The sequence below is a fragment of the Phalacrocorax aristotelis genome, chromosome 25, assembly GCF_949628215.1.
Source record: "Phalacrocorax aristotelis chromosome 25, bGulAri2.1, whole genome shotgun sequence".
NCBI classification, from domain to species: Eukaryota; Metazoa; Chordata; class Aves; order Suliformes; family Phalacrocoracidae; genus Phalacrocorax; species Phalacrocorax aristotelis.
Genome location: NC_134300.1, coordinates 675,772 through 694,584, shown reverse-complemented (window position 1 = coordinate 694,584; position 18,813 = coordinate 675,772). Strand labels below are relative to the sequence as shown.

The window sequence follows — 18,813 nt, the reverse complement described above, 5'->3', positions numbered from 1 at the left end:
CTCAGCCCAAACCTAACACCTTGGCCTTTGCTTCCAAAACATTCCTTGACGCTAACAAAGGCTTTAGTTTGGCAATAGGTTTGCATTTAGAAAGCTGAATCTTTTTTATTATTATGAACAGGCACAATTCTTTCCACACAGTGGCCACACAAGCATCTTCCACTGAAAAGGCTTATTCTTAACTCCAAAGAATATAAAAATTAACACTATTTAGCATAGCAAGGAGGGGCAGTAGAAAGGCAGCAGGAGGTAGACAGGGGAAAGCCAGGTAGTGCAGTCAGAGCTCTGAAGAGGGAGACACTACTGGTCATCTCTTGATTTACTTTCTCACTCAACACATGATTTTGGAGCCATGAGGCCCGAGGCTGGACAGATCATCACAACAGGGGGACTCGTGGCAGGACTCTACTTTCCACTCACCACTCCAATGACTTGGCCTATCAACTAACCTTACTACTACAATGGCTGCAGGTCCTCCTTTTGCTTTTCTTTAGCTTGAGATCGCTACTCCCCTCATGGCAGGAACATGAACATTCCTTCATCCCATCTACCCACTCGACCTCCTGGAAACAGACATACTCCAGCTGAAAAATGTGCATGTACACAACGATGACAGTCAGGGGAAGGTTAACCCCAGAGGGAGCCAGGAAGGGCCAAGTGACACTCTGCACACTCAGAAAACTGAAGCGATTATGCTGCTAGCAAGCAAAGCACAATGGAAACACTTCAATCCCCTTTCTTCACATCTTTTTAGGCTGTCGTCATGTCTAAGACACATTTATCCTCATGGGCATGCATTTGCTCAGAGCCCAGATACGCAGCTGAGTGAGATACCCCAGGCCCACCTTGTCATTGTTCTGGCCTCCATTCTCTTTCCGCTTCTTGTTTTTTGAGGCTGCATGTATCTTGGGTGGTTCATCCTCCTCTTCTACCTCTGGCAAAGACACTTCTTCAAACCCATCAAACTACAGGAAAAAAAAAAGAGGAACGCACAAAAAACACTCTGTCATGACAGCTCTTAGACAGACTAGCCTTCGTTTTCCTCAGGAATTTCTGAATATTGAGCTTAGTTCCAGGACATAACGAGTTAAATTACATTAGAAGAGACATAAGACATAAATGCTATAAAAAAGTTTGTAAAGTTTACTGCAGTCCACCAACAGCTATCCCACCCCGCTGCTTCCCTCACTGTGGAAACGCAGCCTCAAACTGAGTCCTTCAAGATCAAACATGTCTAGTGTCTCTGCTTTTATCTCTTCTGGTCTTGGGGAAAAGGTTACTTCACCTCATATTCCTTCTCTTCTGTCCAGCTGATCTCCTCAAAATCTCCCATGCGGCTGGCTGAGGGCCGTAAGTGATCAAAGAAAACAGAGAACTCATCCTGCAAGTGGTCATGTCCTTTCAACAGTTGCCACATTTGGGTCTTCAGCTGAAAGAGAGGAATACAGAGAAAATGCGTGCTTGATCCCACGTCATCACATTCTTCTCAGAAGTATTTCTCAAGGGAAGTGGAACATCAGGGCTTATTAGACCTCCAACATGGAACTCTACGCTTGCGTTGGTACTACTTCATGAATATTCTGATATCACTCCACATCCAGCTATCAAATTAGCCTAGAAATATCCCTCCAAAATTCTAGGCAGGCTCTGTAGGAGGCGCTAAGCTAAAATTTCACCTGCAAAGTGATAAATCAAGGTGGAGGTAAGAGAGGGGAGACTCACGCAGGGCACTTAATTGTAGAGCCTCTTGAAGAGGCAGCTTCAATTCTCTACCACACCCCAAAGAGGGAGATCGCACTTGCTAAACTCCTGTAGTCGCCAAGAGCAGCACAGGGGAAGGGGCAAGCAGGCCAACTAACTGCATTCTCAGAGGTTGTGAGTGAAAGGAGGTACCTGGATGCCCAATTACCTCTGCAATCTCCTGGGGGAGGCAGTCTGCACAACTCTGCAGGACTTTGATGATCTTTTGATGGTGGGCAGGATTTTCAGCAAAACAGATCTCCAGCTGCCTGAGGAACTTCCGGCTCTTTTCAAATGCTTGCTGCTCTTCAAACTGACCAAAAGAAAAAGATTCACCCCTCATGTTCAGGAACATATTTCCAACCATCTCTAGCTGGCTTAAGCAAGCTATAAAATGCCTGTCTTGTGATTTGTTTTCCATTTGTACTGACACCTACTGCAAAACTGGGAAGAGGTGGAGACCGTATAATCACCACTTACATGAGCTACAAAAGTTTTGCTTCAACCGTATGCACAAAAGAAAGGAAAGTCCAGAAAGAATGTAAGAGGTGAAAACCCCAAAGTGGAAGGCTGATCTGTGAGACAAGGGAACCGTTCCACTTGCTGTACCTGCATGCCGCCCCTGCAGCCGGGTTCTGCGATGTAACTGGGAAAGGCCGATTCTCCACAGTAATACTTAGTACGAGACTTAAACACTAACTTTTCAATTCTGATTAAGAAAACAATAAGGTAAGCAAATGATTTACCAGCTGTTTGCCTTTCTTGCCCTAGGAAGAATTCCTTATTCTTTCACTCCTGCAAGCACTCACATTGTCTGCTTTAAATTTAGCCTCCTCCTTTCATTTTACCTACCAGTCCACACTCCAAAGCTTGTTCTGGTAAAAGAAAGGCAGCAAAATCTGTGAGCAACTGTGGCCAGTCATGCAAGAGTTTCTGTAAAGTGGAATAGAGATCCACAGCGGTTCGCTTGTCCGTGCTAATCTCAAACTCATAGATAACGCGAAGAAAGTCTTCATACTTCCCAGGAACATGCTGCAAGGCTTCACGCACCTGGAAAGAGCAACAGGCCTTCACAGGACTACATAACATCCAGGAAGAAAACAAGTTAATTCAGTTATCTTTGATCTCTTGCTACTCAGAATTTACACAGTGCTTCCAGTCTTGTTGAGCCAACCAAGTCTCTTCCTTAAAGATAAATTTGAACTGCTCACAAGAGAGAAGGGAACCAAATCCAAGCCTGTGAAATTCTGAGATTAAGAGAGGCCCGGTGTCATGGCTTGACTCCAGCCAGCAGCAAAGCACCTGCACAGCCCCTCACTCGCCCCCCACCTCGCCCAAGCAGGACAGGGAGGGAAGAGGAAGAGCAAAAGCAAGAAAACTCATAGGCTGAGAAAAAGACAGTTTAATAAATAAAGGACGGCCATACAGGGTGCTATGAAGAAAGGTAACTCCATCCCACGCCGATCCAGCACACCCAGTTAAAACTGGCAGTTATGTGGCTCAGGCATGAGCAGTGTCAGAGGACTCAGGCGACTCATGTTTCTGCGTCTGGGTTACACACTGGTCTGGCTTACCCTCGTTAGGTAGGCTTGTGCAAACGCCAGATCCTTCTGCTCCCGCAGGGGATCTCTCTCCAGGATGTCTTCATCGTACAAGAGGAGGAGCTTCGATGTATCTTTGCTAGCACGAGCCCGTCCCCTCTTATTTCTGGTTCTGTGGGAGCTCCTGCTCTTCCCAGGGGCTTTCATGTTTTCCCCTGTGAAGGAGCACAAAGCACGTTGTACGGGTACTTTCCATACATTCCCTGGGCTGGCAGATGACTACATTTCTAGATCAATATTGCAACAGAAAAGTAAGTTTTTGTAGTTATTGACAAGTTAACTGTTTACTCTCTCCTGTAAGTGTACGGGCAATGTACTTTTCAATAGTCAGGATGGCTAATGTTTTAAATTGGCTCTTTATTTTTATAGTGCCTGATTGGAAAAAGTCTCTGGCTACAGCAGCAAACCCACCCTAGCTGTTACCCAGCTAGCAATCTACTAATAGGTACATCCATGGCATACCAGGGGCAGAAGAATCATAGTGGGTGAACAGAGATATGATATGGGCATCAGAGCTGGCTGTGACACTTGCACATTATTCTTTAGCTTATTATTTACATTAATAGAGTTAGATAAATAACTAGCGTCACATAACAGGGAATGAAAGAGTGTACTAGGAGTTGCTGCATTGAGATTTTTATGTCTTTAGATTAGGAAACTGTTGGTCCAATGGGCTGAGCCCCACCTCCTCAAAGTTCACTGCTCAAATTCATCTATTGCTTGCTGTATGCTGTTAAGGTATGATTTTGTTTCCTTTTCCCCCACACGACCTTGTAACACAAAGCTCAGTTTAGCAGAGATCTGAGTATTTAATACTGTTCTTATATAGGTGTTGGGTATTACTTGACACAAACCACAAATCTTATGTCTGCAAATTCTGGAAGCATAAATGCATTACGGTGGACTAAAGACGCTCAGTTCAGATGCACAAGGGCTTCTATGGCAAGAACTGTTTTCACAGAATTGGGACCGGGTTGCAAAATTTAATTTCCAGCTGGAAAACATGGCCAAGCTCCGATGTGGTAAGTGAAATTAAACCCAGACACAATCTCCCCATGGTTTTGCTTTTAACGCAGAGGGTGGCTCTGCTTCCCCATGGCCTGCGTCAAAAGAAACACACAGAACTTACCCGCTGGCATTCTGTGAGCTTCCACCTGCGGGGCCGTCTTTGTCAACGTGAAGGCAGATTTAGGTTCCTCTGATATATCTCCACATACTTCTTCATCTTTCTGTAAGCTCTCTATTCCTTCCCCTTCCTCCTCCTCCTCTTCCTCAGGCTCAGAGTTCTCTTCCTGGGAATTCTCTTCTTCAGAATCTCCTTCTTGGCTTAAACGCCTCTCTGTTGCAAGCCAAGTAAGCTTTTCCATTGTCTCCTTAGAAAGCAACAACAAAACCAACTCACATTATTTTCTTTTAGGGTCTGTTTTCATGACATTCTAGCTCACTCCATCATCATTCTAACAGCCAATTTCGCAGATCAGCACCTGACCAACTAGAGGATTCTACTGAAGGGACAGAATTCAACAACAACCAGAACTCACACACAAAATTCCAGAATCTGACGCTTATTATTACACCTTAAGTATTATATTACTAAGCCTTAAGTTAGACAGGATTCCTTAACGATCATGTTAATTCTTAAAGGCTTGCTGGAATTGTGACCTGGAAAATAATTTTCACTTAAAGTACTTCTTACTAACTAACAGCCTCAGCTGAGGAAGTCCTTACAACTCAGCAGAATCTGCATATTTGCAAGATATTCCTTTAGCTTGGACTTAAAAATCTTCTCAGAAAAAAAAAATGCAGTGTCCAGTTTCTCTGTAAACTGGCACAATGCCACGCTATTGTAGTTACTAGTCCAGCTTTCCAACTGGCTGCAAACTGTGCTTTGCCCCCGACTCCACTAGGGTGTTTCAGGACACCAGTATTTGTCGTTAGCAAGATTTTTAAAAGTTTTGTTTGCTTTTACCTGAAGTTCTGGCACAGAAAGAATAGATTCTTCTGAGGCTGATGACATTTCTTCATCCTCGTCTTGTGTAAAATCATCAAAGTCATCTTCTTCCTCTTCTTCTTGCCCTTCTCTCTCTCCCCCAGCTTCAGGGCCAGCTGGCGTTCCGACAGACTGGCCGTCTATACTGGACGAATCCTCTGGTCTTCCTAGCGGACTACTAAATTCTGTCTCAACATCTGCTGTGCATGGAAGATTCTTTGGAGACTCACTGCTTACTTGTGGTCCAGCAACACCGCCTGCATCCATCTGCTGTTCACCACGGGGAGATGACTGCAAAGCCCGTCGGTCGTCTTCTCCCTTCTCGTCACAAGAAGTATGCTCCTTTTTAATTTCTTTCAGGTCATTTGAACATGAACATGCAGCCTCCATGTTCAGCTCCTGGCCAAGGTCCAGCATTAATTCCTCCTTCACTTCACCACATAAAAGATCCCTCTTCTGTACTGGATTTACTTCCTTGGTAGCATCATTTGAATCTTCAGGCTCAATTTTCACCGTTTCTTCTGGATCTTCCAAGTGAGGCAAAAGGTCCACTGACAACGGCTCTGAAGCGTTCTCATCTTCTTCTATCACCGCCCAGCTACAGCAGTCACCCTTATTTACCTTCTCCTGACCACCATTATTTGAAGCGGCAGCATTTGTACTACACTCCTTGGGGGAGACAGCGGAGCATGAAACATACAGCTCTGGGGGTTCAACCTTGGGCTCCACCGCGGGATAGGTGTTTTTGTTGTTTCCGGCAGGGCAGGAAGGAACCAGACTGAGCTGCTCTTCGTTTTCACCAACGGAGGATGCAGAAAGACCAACAGGGTTAGGAGAGACTATCAACGAAGGGATTGAAGAAGTCACTAGAGGCTGATTTAAGGGACATGGGAAAGTGGATGGGTTTACCAGTAAGGTTGTAACTGGAATAGCCTGCGTACCTCTACCAACTGTTGTATTTATGGGCTGAATCATGTTACAACCATTGCCTATATTAACCACTTTCACTGTGGTAGCAGGTACAGTCAGTATGACAGGAGATGGCTGAATCAAAGGTGAAGTCTTTATCAGTGGGGCAGATTTTGTCCCTTTTTTCCTTTGGTATCCCTTACGAACACAAGGTTTCCGTATTTTTGCTCCGGCCAAAGCTGGCAACATCAGTTTTGGCTGAAAAGTTACTGGATTTGCCGACACTAGAGCTGGTGGTACAGCAGCTGAGAAAGCTTGTCTGGAGTCTGAATGTGAAGTGGGGAGCACGTTCTGGAATTCCATGCCATCCCCACCTCCTACCACCGCTGGAACATTCAAAGGCTGCACTCCCGGCACTGTCTGCATAACTGTTGCTGGCTGGATTAGCCGAGGAATCTGAACCATAACTTTGCTGGGAGGAGCTTCTGACTGGGACAACTTCACAGTCTTCTGGATGCTAATAGTGTTGGAACTGGGCTGCAGGCAAGGACTCGGTCGAATGAGGACAGGCTTCAGAGCTGAAGACCTCTGCCTCCTCCATGCTCTCCTAGAGAATCGATTGGCAAGGGGCTTTAAGGTCAGTACTAGTCCCTTTGGCATGAGTAGAGGGTATTTTTCATCATAGTCTGTGTCTGAAGTTTCCTTTCCTGTCCCCAAAAAGACAGATTCTGCATCAGGTGAACCTGGCGTCTCCCTGGCATCTTCTGCTAATTGCTTCAATTCCCCCTGAATGGAAGGCAAGCTTGCCTAAAGGGAACAAGAGTTTATTAGTCCAGTCCATGGGCTATTACACTATTACCACCTTCAGACAGCACCACAGAAGGCAACAGACAGCAACTGGCTTCTAAAAGTAAAGCACTTTGCATTTACTTTGTACTATTGTATATCACTTTATATTTACTGTATATTACTTCATATTCACAAGTTTTACTTCAAAGCCTCCAAAAGAATCTGAGAGCCTGAAAGAAAGAACTGGCTTGCTTTATAAAGGTTCCTTTAGTAAATACAAGATTTTGTGGGAAGGAAGCTTCACTGTAACAATGAAATACAATGGACAATTAAGAGAACTGCATTTTATGGCAGCTGAGTCTAATTCTTTCCTCAGAAGCAGTCCTCCTTGACTGACTCACAGGCATGGTCGCTACGCCTCCAGCTTAGTCCTCCTTGTGCAAAGAATTTAAGAAAAAGAATCCTTACAAAGCATAAGACATTTGGGTATAACAAACATGACAGCCACACTGCAGGTGAAGATAACCTTAAGAAACCCACCCCAACCCCCCCCGATTTCTTCCTTCCTCTTAGAAGATGAGGTTTTAAGGGGGAAGAACAGGCCCTCTCTCATGGCTGTAATACAGCGGGAGAGATGGCAATACTGCTAACCGTAAGGCCAGGGTAAGGCTACACTGATTAACAAATTAACAAAGCCAAATAACAAAATCAACACATCAAACCAGAGCCATTAGAAATACATCTCATGTCGCAAAACAAGCATGTGACAACAAGCACTATGTCCATGTGATGCAGCTGGGCAGACAAACACCAAGAGTGGTGTGTAATACTTCAGGTTGCTAAGTACTACTGTTCTCGCTAAGATTACTAGCTAGACAGAGCATAACACAGGCTCACGTGCAACATGGACTGCCTTTTGACTTCAGAGCTGTAAGCTAACCAAACAACTCACTCTGGACCTAGGCTGTACAGAAAAAGAAAGAAAAGAGAAAACAACAGAAACAACCCCAAAAGAAACCAACCAACAAAAACACCACACGATGCTGGATGAAGAACAGCAGAAACTACCTTTAGCCAAAATGGCAGGCAATGTTCTTCTCTCTCCACGGGTGGCTTCCACTCATTAGGCTGGATTTCCTCACAGCACTTGAACAGAACGGGCAACTGTTTTGTCTTTTTGTAGTACTACACGGAGACAGGAGAGAATGCAAGACAAGGTGACTGCGGTCAGAACACCTGCCCAGTAACTGCTGGGGTGCAGAATAAGGATTGGGCTCTGTGAAAGCGTTCATATGAATTAAGCAATTCTCATCACTGCTACTATAATACAGTACTACCCAAAGAAACCTTAAAAAGAACAATAAAGGCTGAACAAGAGCTGACTGCCATCTTGGTTTCTCTCAAAAGAAAGCATGAAGTTCTAGCAGACATGCGGGTGTACTTGCTTTAGGTTTTTATTCTCTCTTTAGCAGTGGCCCTTAGCTTATGGGACAGGACATTTGGCCAGCTGGACCTTCAGCCTGACTGGAGACAGCACTTTTGGTTAAGCTTCACTACTCAAAGCCACAGCTGTACTAGGACTGTCTGCAAGGGCTGGGTTCTAAAGAGTCTAAATAGTAATATAAGCACTCGCAAAGTACAGAGGATAAGGTCTTTTTGAAGAAAACTAATCTCTTTTTTTTTTTTGCTAACTGCTAATTTTGCATTGCTAATAAAGGGATGACATTTTCTTCCAAGAAAGTGTCAGCACACACACGGAAAGGTCCTTGGAACAAACAGCACATCTCTTCTTGTACCGCAAACATGAACCAGACAGACAAATCTGAAAAATACCAAACCGATACCTGAACGCATCACTTACTCTGATGATATTATCAGGGGCTCGATTCATATTGAGGTTCTTGATTCGTACTGTAAGCTGGTGGGCAGTTTTTGTTGGCAAGAGATACTTGCTGATTAAAGGCTTTGGAAACTCTGTCCCTTCAAAATGTTTCAAACCTAAAGCTAATAAACTGAAGAAGGAAGGAGGGAGGGGGGAGGAAAAGTCTTTTAGACAGTATGGCAGGTTGATATTCGTATGTTGCACAAGACACAGATACCCCAAGAGTTTCCATCCTAGAAATTCTCCTTAACAAAGAGATCTCATTTGTATGCATTTTATTAAATAACTCCATGCACCTACTTGTCCTCTGCCTTGGTGAAGATAATCTTGTCCCGGGGAGGGTTTGCTTTCAAGGAACATATGGGCAGTAACTCTGGATACATGAAGACTCTCCTTGTTGCCAAAATCCATGCCACTTGCTTTGGCAAACATGGAAATTCATTGGCTGTGAAAAGAATTAACAGATATGGACAGATGTGTACATGGACAAGCAATGTTTTTCACAACTGACTTCTTGAAAACACCATTTCTTTTACTCCCTTCACTGCAAAAGGAGGGAGACTTTCGCCCTGGTTTTTAGCATTTGTGTATTTCCTAGTTTTTGCCCTTAAGTAAACACCAGCAATAGGTAAAAGTTACTTTCCGCTTCCATTCTTTCTTTTGCTCTATAATGAAAAAGCACTTGTAAAAAGCTCTGTTTATTTCAAGTGAGTTCTTTCTAGGTAGTGGAAAAATCACAAACCCAGTATTTGAAACCAACAGTTGGAGCTTTTTTTTTTTCTCCCCCAAAATACTCCAATGAAGGGACTATTCCCTTGAGGTGTGTTAACCAACGCATTTGGAACAATTATTTCCAGTTTCATAGTTTCTTGATGGACTTCTGCAGCTCAAAACATCATCTGCAGAACAATAAACGGCAGGATTATGATGTCAAATGAAAGTCAACAGCTCATATAACATGCTTTACTGTACTGCAAGTTTAAGAAGCAAAAAGGCAGTCACTGAAGTGGATGGTTTTCTCTAAAAATACCTCACAATTTAAAAAAAATAATAAAAAACCTAAAACCAAACACAACCCACCAACCTGCATTCCAAACAGCAGTCAGAACCACATCTTGGCTGGAGGGTGCACAGCATACAGTAACTCCCACTGTAAACGCCTTCCCACCTCTTGTCCCTTCAAATACATACCACTCTTCTTCACAGCTTTGCGAGGACTCCAGTCAACTTGGACTTGGGCATGGAAATCCTCAATGAGCTGCAGTGCTCCCTTCAAGTTACACGGCTGGAACATCGTTTGAAACTTAGGACTGAATGACTGACGGAGGAGCGTAGAGCTTCGAGCAAAGTTACCGAGCTCACTCTGCGAAGTCAAGCACAGAAAGAGATGAAAGAACATGCCTTCGAATGGAAGGTAAAGAACAAATACATGTAATGCAATAATGCAAAAAATGAAAGCAGGTGAAGCGATGGGCATAAAAAAAGTAATGTGCAACAGGTCTTGTTTTTGAGCAGCACAAATCTAGGAACAATCAGAAGAATTATTGTTTTCTTAAATTCCCCCACTCTCCAGAACCTTTCAAGGTCACAGAACGTTCACTAACTACAGCAGCTCTATTTTTTGAACTTTGTTTTCAGGATTTCCAAGAAAGCAACAAAAATACAAAGACGCCAATTCAAAGCACTGTTATTAGTCAGCACAACGTGAATTATTTCTCCAAGTACTGAGCACGTTCAGACTAGGCTACCAACATCATTCCCTTATTAGAGTGGTAGCCTTGTTCAATTTAATGGGATCAACTAAGTAAGTTAAGCTCTCTAAACATCTCCAGTGACCAGCAATCATTAAAATTCACGTAGCTCCGATTTTAAACATATCCTTACCAAAAACATCCTGGTAGTACTGGCCTCTGAACTTAAAGCAGGGTTGGAACTTGCGAGAAGATGGATTTGAGTCAGAAGCTGAACATGCTTGAAGAATAAAATCAGACAAATGGGGTTTTTTTCAGCGTATCAGAAATCCAAGAAACTGGAAAGCATAAGTATAGAGGCAGAAGAAATGTCTCCTGAGCACCCCAAAAATGATATTCTGACTTCAAAAAAAACCTTTTAAGCAATAGAAAACTGAGGGGAAACTAATATCTGCTGGCAGGAAAGTTATTACACAGATTTTGAAGACATCGTCTGTTTAATTCTTAGTGCAGTTTCCTAGCTTTTGTGCCAAAGTCTCATACCATGACGACCAATACAGAAAGGATATTTTTTTCTAATTAAATACTTAAGTAATTATTCAGAAACAGTGACTTCAGCTATCAGGACTCCCCATATGCACACAAACACCACACACCTTGCTTTGCAGCTGGAAAAAAAAAAATAAAATCAAAAAGGCCATTTACTCTACAGGTCTAATATAAAATCCATTTCTTCAGCTTGTGTTTGAGAGGTCTGGGTCCCTTCCTTGCTGCCACAGACCAAGACACGACACTGCATGAGGGATGCAGAATGACTACTCAGCAAGACTTGTATCAAGTTCACGCAAAACCAGGGCGCTTTGTCCCCAGGAGAGCAAGGTGACAGTAAGTGTCAGGCTTTGAGGAGTCCTCTTGAACTTTGTGTGGATGTGGAAAAACAATTCCCTAGGCACAGCTCCTCATCTATGCTGCTGACAGCTTTTGAAACGCTCAAACTGAATTTCTACGCAGTTTTGCATGGTGGGAGGAGGTAAAAAAAACAAACTACATCAAGAGTGATGTTCTCCGGAAGTAATAAAGAAGTTGGTGAAAACAGAGGATTTTGACAGATTACAGTCAGAATTCAAACATGGCCAAGGCAGCTATCTCACATGAGAACAAGACAGATGCTGAGAAATAAGCTCTACTTCGCACATTCAATTCAAATTGTCTTTCAGTGTCAAATCAGGCAAGTAAACACCACTTATTAAAGCTTCAGCTTCAAATAGAACTTTTTCAATTAATGTCTTTAAGGAAGCACACCAGAACGCTTGCTGTACCACTGGCTTTCCCCGTCCCGCACAGTATACAGCAAACATTCATTAGGTCAGGCCAGATAACATTTATTACCTGCTGCATTTGCTGCTGGAGCCTCTTTCTTTGCATACTGTCCAGAACAAGGCTCTGGAGAGGCTTCTCATTTTGAGGTTTTGATTTTTCTATCTCTTGTGGTGGCTTGATCGAGGACTTTTTCATTCTCAACTGCTCCAGTTGTTCCTTCACCGTCCGGTGTTGTTCATTCAGTAAATTAGCGAGAGGCTCTTCGAATCTGTTTGAGATCAGGCAGACCAAAACACCACAAGCATATGATTTAATAACCATTCACCATTAATTTAGAATACTTTACTCCATATCTGGGGTGCACAGTTTAAGAACTATCCCCCCTGCACTACACTCAACACTTTGACAGTATACTTCAACTTGAAAAAATAGTTATTTATACAGTTGGCTTAGACACAAATCCTTTCATCTACCACAGCACTGCTGCAGTTTTGGGGTGCAATGCTTCAACTGTTTATTCCAAGGACAGTTAACAGTCTTGTCCACCATTCCCAAGCATATCCCACGTGTCCCACTCAAGTGCTCAGATACTCTCAAGAGCAGTCAGGATCTAAGATAATTCAGAATACATCAGAACCAATCCTATTTAACTGTAACATCAGGCAAGATCTGAAACCAACTTTAAGAATCCTGTATGCAGATAAAAGAAACTGTCACCAAAGAAAAATGAATACAAGTAGCCCTTATCAAAGACAAACACATACAAGTAGTGAGAGAGAGCCCAAGTTTCCCTGCTTTTAGTTTGTAGCTGGTTTAAAAATTGCTGCACTCCCCTCTGGTACTGCTCATCCCAGAAGGAGTGTAAAGAAACTCCAGCCTTCATTTTAGCTCCTTTCCCAAACAGATACAGCCTGATCTTGAGCTGATCTGCCCCATTAATGAGGAGACACCATGGTTTCTATTTAATGAATTACAGAGTGGTATTATTACCTAGAAACAAACGCTGTAGACCCCTTCCTCTTCAAGGCACCGTTCCAAGCATAACCCATACCAAAAATCATCAAAAGCCAATTTCCAAACTTTGCAGTTGTTTCAGACCTAGGCCTGAGCTCTCTTATGCAGCATTTTTCCTTAGAAAAGGCCACCATTACAACCCAGCTATTTACTTAAAAGCTAAGGTGACATGCTTGGTCAAACCAGCTCCTCAAGCATTTCTTGGCATCAAAAAAAATGTAAGGGCAGTAAGTGAACTTCACCCCTCCCCTTACCAATAAAAAAATAAAAATCATCAAGAAGGAGGCAAGAAAACTATTATTTTTCTGAGATTATTTCAGAACACTACACCCCCACCAGAGTGTAAAGCACAGGAGTTCAGAGAGCCAGAGTGGCTATCACTTTGAGGTTGGGACCTTCTTCGCACAGGTGCTACATGGCTTTGATCACCTACGCAGCAACACCCCAGTATCCACTGTGTCTCTACCCATTGCTTTGAAGTATCATCGCCAGCCATGCAACAGCCTGCTCCACGAGGTATTGTTAGTCAGCTAAGTAAGTGACTTAGCAGGTAGTGAAGCCATTTTTTCAGAATTAGTCTAATAAAGGGGGAATATGTAGATGGACTTGAGAAATAAACACAATTTAAATGCACAGGGACAGTATATGTAGCATGGAGATTAACAAAGCAGGAACAGAAACCTCCACTAGAGATGATGGCTCGTTGGAATAGATCACCACTCTGAAAGACCTCGGCTGTTTTCAGCTGTGATACAGAACAGCCAGTACCGGATCTTTTAGTGCAGGCATTCTTGCTGTCTCTTTCTGACCAGTTACATTTTCATTGTTCTTGTCATCTTCTTCAGATGCATCGCAATCAATAAAGTCACAGGTGGCAGACAGAAATAAAAGAGAGTCAAGTGTTCAATTTCATAAATAAAAATGGCTCAGAGCTTTCAAAACAGTGGCCTGTGCTGAAAAGGCATCACCCCTTTGGTGGATGGCATGGTACAGCTGCAGGTAACCATAGGCTTTTTATCATAACAGAGCTGTTACTCTTTCCATTTTACAACCATAACCAAATGATCCTACCTAAGTGCTTGCGGTGTATTAAAATTTGGCCGTGACTCTGTAACATTATCTTCATCTTCTGGGCCTTCATCTTCCATATTCGAGAAACCCATCTCATCCTGAAACTGACAGCAAATGGGTAGCACCAGTCAGGTATAGAAAGCTCAAGTTTAGAAAGCTCATCTACCACCAACTGACTTGAGCTAATAAAGGTCACGATGATCCTCTTAGCATAGACATTCATCTCTGTAGGGACATATGGAAGTTCCTGTATACATTCCTTCCCAAGGCTAAAAACTCCACTTTCGTGGTAGGGCCCTTTGCACACAGTCAGCACTAACCGCCTTGGAGAGACTACCCCTTTATGGCTGTAGAGATTTTATGTCAGATCTGAGAAAGACTATTCTCCAGTGCTATACCCAATTTATCACTTACTGTCTCAAACAGCTCCTCCATCAGTTCATTCACTTCCTTTTCTGCAAGTAAAAGTAAGAAGTATGAAGATTCCTTTTCCAAGAACATTTAGCAATCCTGTCATAATATCAAGTCATTTAAGGAACCTCTCTTGCAAAGGGAAACCCTCCCCTTGCAAAGAGAGGGCCAAGAAGGAAAGGACCCCGATATTATATCCCTTTTTAATGCTGGGGCCCAAAAACTTCAGCTGAGACTGTTTTGCTTCAAATATATCATATAAAAACTTATTTTCAGAATTAAATTTAAAGTTACGTTAACCTGTAATAAGACCTAAAACAAGTGTGAGAAGATGAGAAGTGGTGCGTTTATAAAACTAACTTGAAGATTGTAAGGACTTGGAGAAAACTTATTTATACTCAAGACACGGCAAGCATTCAATTCGGAGTCGGCTGAAGCTTTATGGACAACCGCACTATCACGTAAGTTATTATTCTTCAGTCTCTGCTAGGGAGTAAAGTTGCACCTGACTGCACAGCAGCTCTGGCTGGATCCTTTCATGTATTCACAGAAATCCAGCTTTGCATAGAAAAGCTGTTCAAGTCAGTACGCAGATTTGTTTTCAATTAGCCTACACTGCAAAATCTCTGCAATAAAACACTCACTTTTAGAATTAATTACTGCTCCTAGCAGGAAAGAAGGTGGGATTCCCAAAGGACTTACTGGTAATTCTCACAGCACGATCATTTCTGAAGTCTTCTGTATCTGGTTCATCCAGATCTTCCAGGAAGTTGTACTCAGGGTCATCATCATCATCTGCTTCATCTAATAAGAAGCATATTTTGAACTGTCATTACCCTGCCCTAAGACCAGTCAGCAGCTGGGAGCAGAAGCCCGTTGTTTACTGCCTGGCCTGGCACAAAGAGGACTAGGATTACTGCTTGAAATTAACTGTATGTTCCTTTCTACAGAAGTGATAACAAGCCCATCCTCTTTTCAAACTGAGCTGCTACCATCCTTACTGGTAGCCATTCCCATTTAGAAACAGTGGATTTATTCTCTGTGACCTGAGCTTCGGCTAAATTTAGAAAGAGTGAAGTATATTATTTCACTTTGTGTTTTATATTCGATTTGCACAACGGTAAGCAACCCGTACATTCAGGACAAAGGCAAGTCAAGCCCCAAAGCTTGTTCTTATCTCTTCTCCAAGGAAAAACAGTTGTTTCTACCAAACAAGTCATGTCCCTAAGAAGCACGACCCACTCGGGTAGATTCAGGAATATCGATGCTGCCAGCTTCACAACACAGCACAATGGATTAAGGGCTGAAACACGCAACTCTCCTATCTGGTTGCCAGGTGCTGCATGTGCTGGCTAGTAAATATTTACAAGTGAGACACCTGAAGCTTAAAACTCAATGTCCACAGAGAAGATGAGGATAGCTGATGGCATGCAAAACACATGCATATTACTGAACAAGACACTGGCTGCAGCCAAGAGCATCATGTATAAATAGAAAGAAAAAGCTCCAGGTTTTCAATGTAACCCCCAACTCCAGTGAACAATAACAGAACATCTGTCACGTACCTTCATTCTCCACATCATCGTTCATGAGTCCTCCGAGCCACCTCTTCCATTCCTCATCATCTGCAGTATTGGGATCGTACATGTCAGGTGTGATATCTGGGGCTCGGAGCTCAGCCTCCAGCTGACCGAGAGGAACATCCTTCAGCGGTCTCTTAGATCGGGTTCGGAAGGCAATGAGGCTCTCTTCCAGAGACTGAAAGGTGACGGAAAAGCACAACAGAATTACAATGCCTCTGCTTTTTCTCAGCTTCTCCAGCAGCAGGGTTTTCAGCCCAGTCAGAAACGTCCAATACCGAAGATACTACATTCCTGCCACAAAGAATTATTTACTTCAGCAGTCCAAGAACACAAAACTTTTATTACTCTCACTATTAAACTGTTACACGTATAAATATATTATTGTTCATCTATCTCATGCTAAACTCTTATCTGCTACTGAGGAAGCAATCTCCACTTGCACTATTTGATTCTTTCACGTGTGTTTTACTCTGTCTGCCCTCTTCACTATCTGAAATTCATCTTGAGCAGCAGCACAGGACTGTTTCTTCACAACTCCCCACCCTTGCACAGTAACACAGATCAGTAATATTTTTCTCATCGTTAATAGGAAGCAGTGTTTCCCCCTACAGCCAAGCTTCCTTAGGTGTTAAGAGCATACTTGCCTGCAAAACACAACTAAGCTGACAGGGTATCTTCCAAAAGGAAAACTATTTTCACGAGTTATGTAAATGACACAGAATTATATTTAACAGTCAAAACACAGAGACTTACGAGCATAAATAGAAAGTGCAGTTACAAGAAACAGAAAGTATCCGTCACCAACACCACTTTACTAACAGCTACCTCTATTCTCTCCCAGAGTTACCATCCTACACACTATGGAGATTCAACTTACTATTTAAAGTTATAAAAGGAGAGCAGAATGCAGTAGAAGTTACAGCAGAGACGAGCAGAGAGCTACCTCCTGTCTAACAAACTCAAGCTAAACCCGCACTGTTAGAGCATCCCCCAAACCGGTACCTGGTAAGAATCCATGCATACTGGACTTGAAGCCAATTCTTCATCCACCGCATGCAGCTTCTCCATGAACGCGCTGTCTTTGTTTTGCTTTGGTTTAGGAGGTGGTGGAGGTCCCATGGGAACTACTTCAGCACTAATATGTCTAACAACAGGTGTAGTAACCTTCTCCATCTAATTAAAAAGGCCTTTGTGTCAAAAAGTTTTATTTAGAACATAAATTTCCAAGGACAGAATAAGTCTCTTGTTCCTGTTTGACCAGAGTCTGGCACAACAGGAATGAGATAAATGCTTCACAGAAGGAAACGGATTCTTCATATTACACTCGCTTTGATTTTCAGGAAGGACAAATAAATTTACTATTCAAAAGACCTGCGGGGAAGGAGACAACTGGAAGATTTGAGTATCAGTCTCAACATCACTAGAGCTGATAAACCTGAACTCTAGTAATTGTGGCACACTCCCAACCGCCCCAAAAACAAACCCACGGTGAGTAGAACGTGGAAATAGCAATACATTCTTGCTTTTTCTCTGATTCCAGCGTCAGTGGCCAGCTGTCACAGTCGCTTTCTCGTCTGCTGATACGCAGCTCTTCTCACCCTGCACATGTTCCTTCTACTGATTTGACAGTGCACACAGGCAACAGAAATACCTTTATGCTTTCATCAAAATCACTTTCTCCTCCTAAGACAAGCACAGAAAGCAATCCTCCTGCACTCCTCTCAAAAATAATCAGAAAAATAATCATTATCTGAAGAAGAGCCAACTGTTTCCATTTCCAGTGCTTTTTTTAAGTACTCATGTTTATTTTAGACTAAGCTCTTTCTGCAGGGGTTGCACTTCACTGCTTATGCAGGAACCACTGCAGTGGAGTGCCAAATCCACGTAGCACCTGTAATGCCACCACAAGTTCAAGCAATGATACGTATTTTTGCTTTTGCATCGTTTAGGAGTAATGGCTGAAAGTTTTTTCTAAAGAAAGCAAAAACTCTCTTGCAAGTTTACCTCGCAGAGCGTCCCTCCCTCTTCATCAGACGATCGCCTCGTCCTAGATCGTTTTGCTCCCCGAGGAGAAGAAGCAGTGCTCTCTACATCACTTTCCAGTAAGCTCTATAGTGCAAAAAGATGCAGAACGCAATCAATCATGCCACAAACACTGCTTCAGCTAACATTCCAAAGACCCTTTTATAGCCAAATGAAACATTACTAGAAGGTCCAGGATGACTTACAAGTTTTCACGTGTTAAAATAAAGCAAGCATTCTGCTGCCTCAGGCATGGAGGCAACTCCATGCTGAACAGAACAGATCTTTGTACAAGTTGCTTTTACCTCTTCTGCAGTCTCATCCTCATCCTCGTCATCAGGCTGGTATTCTTCATCAGACGAATCATCTTCCTCCAGAGGAATGTCCACAAACTGTGGCGGCTGCAACAGAACAGAAGGAAGGTGACAACTTTTTACAGGCAAGATGAAGAACGGCACTCTAATGGTGCACTATCAAATCAAAGATTTGTAACTGAGGAAATACCCTGAAGCTCAGAAAGGAAGGAACCTACTGAAAAAGGCTGAAGAAACCAAAGAAATTACTAAAGTAAGACTGGTAAAGCAAAGTAAGTGGTTTGAAAAGGTGCAAGATGAGCACAAATGATTTAGCATTTATATAGTGGAAACACTGCATGAGCAGACTCTGTCAAAGACATCTTTCTAGTACTTAAATGGTCATTCACTCCTGCTGCACTGCTGAGTCCTGCCTACACCTAGATAACAAATCTTTTGGAGTAGGCAGAGCTCAGGGAAAAAAAATAACTGAGATC

At 42.8% G+C, this 18,813-nt stretch overlaps 1 protein-coding gene and 1 long non-coding RNA gene across 2 annotated transcripts in view; one reads left to right on the top strand and one right to left on the bottom strand.

The window, feature by feature from the left end:
• Positions 1 to 18,813, bottom strand: part of LOC142048443 (GON-4-like protein) — a 29,784-nt gene that overhangs the window by 4,659 nt on the left and 6,312 nt on the right. The window contains 21 exon segments of the mRNA XM_075075330.1: positions 450 to 563; positions 846 to 965; positions 1,286 to 1,429; positions 1,910 to 2,053; positions 2,593 to 2,790; positions 3,315 to 3,496; positions 4,471 to 4,714; positions 5,311 to 7,047; positions 8,098 to 8,214; positions 8,891 to 9,041; positions 9,212 to 9,356; positions 10,103 to 10,274; positions 10,796 to 10,882; positions 11,992 to 12,190; positions 14,008 to 14,111; positions 14,422 to 14,462; positions 15,121 to 15,222; positions 15,984 to 16,176; positions 17,004 to 17,174; positions 18,006 to 18,110; positions 18,329 to 18,424. Of these exon segments, the coding sequence (XP_074931431.1) occupies positions 450 to 563; positions 846 to 965; positions 1,286 to 1,429; positions 1,910 to 2,053; positions 2,593 to 2,790; positions 3,315 to 3,496; positions 4,471 to 4,714; positions 5,311 to 7,047; positions 8,098 to 8,214; positions 8,891 to 9,041; positions 9,212 to 9,356; positions 10,103 to 10,274; positions 10,796 to 10,882; positions 11,992 to 12,190; positions 14,008 to 14,111; positions 14,422 to 14,462; positions 15,121 to 15,222; positions 15,984 to 16,176; positions 17,004 to 17,174; positions 18,006 to 18,110; positions 18,329 to 18,424 (4,566 nt within the window).
• LOC142048448 (uncharacterized) lies at positions 3,465 to 4,285 on the top strand. Its single transcript, XR_012657474.1, has 3 exons — positions 3,465 to 3,592; positions 3,991 to 4,079; positions 4,171 to 4,285. It is a non-coding gene; the product is annotated as an uncharacterized LOC142048448 (long non-coding RNA).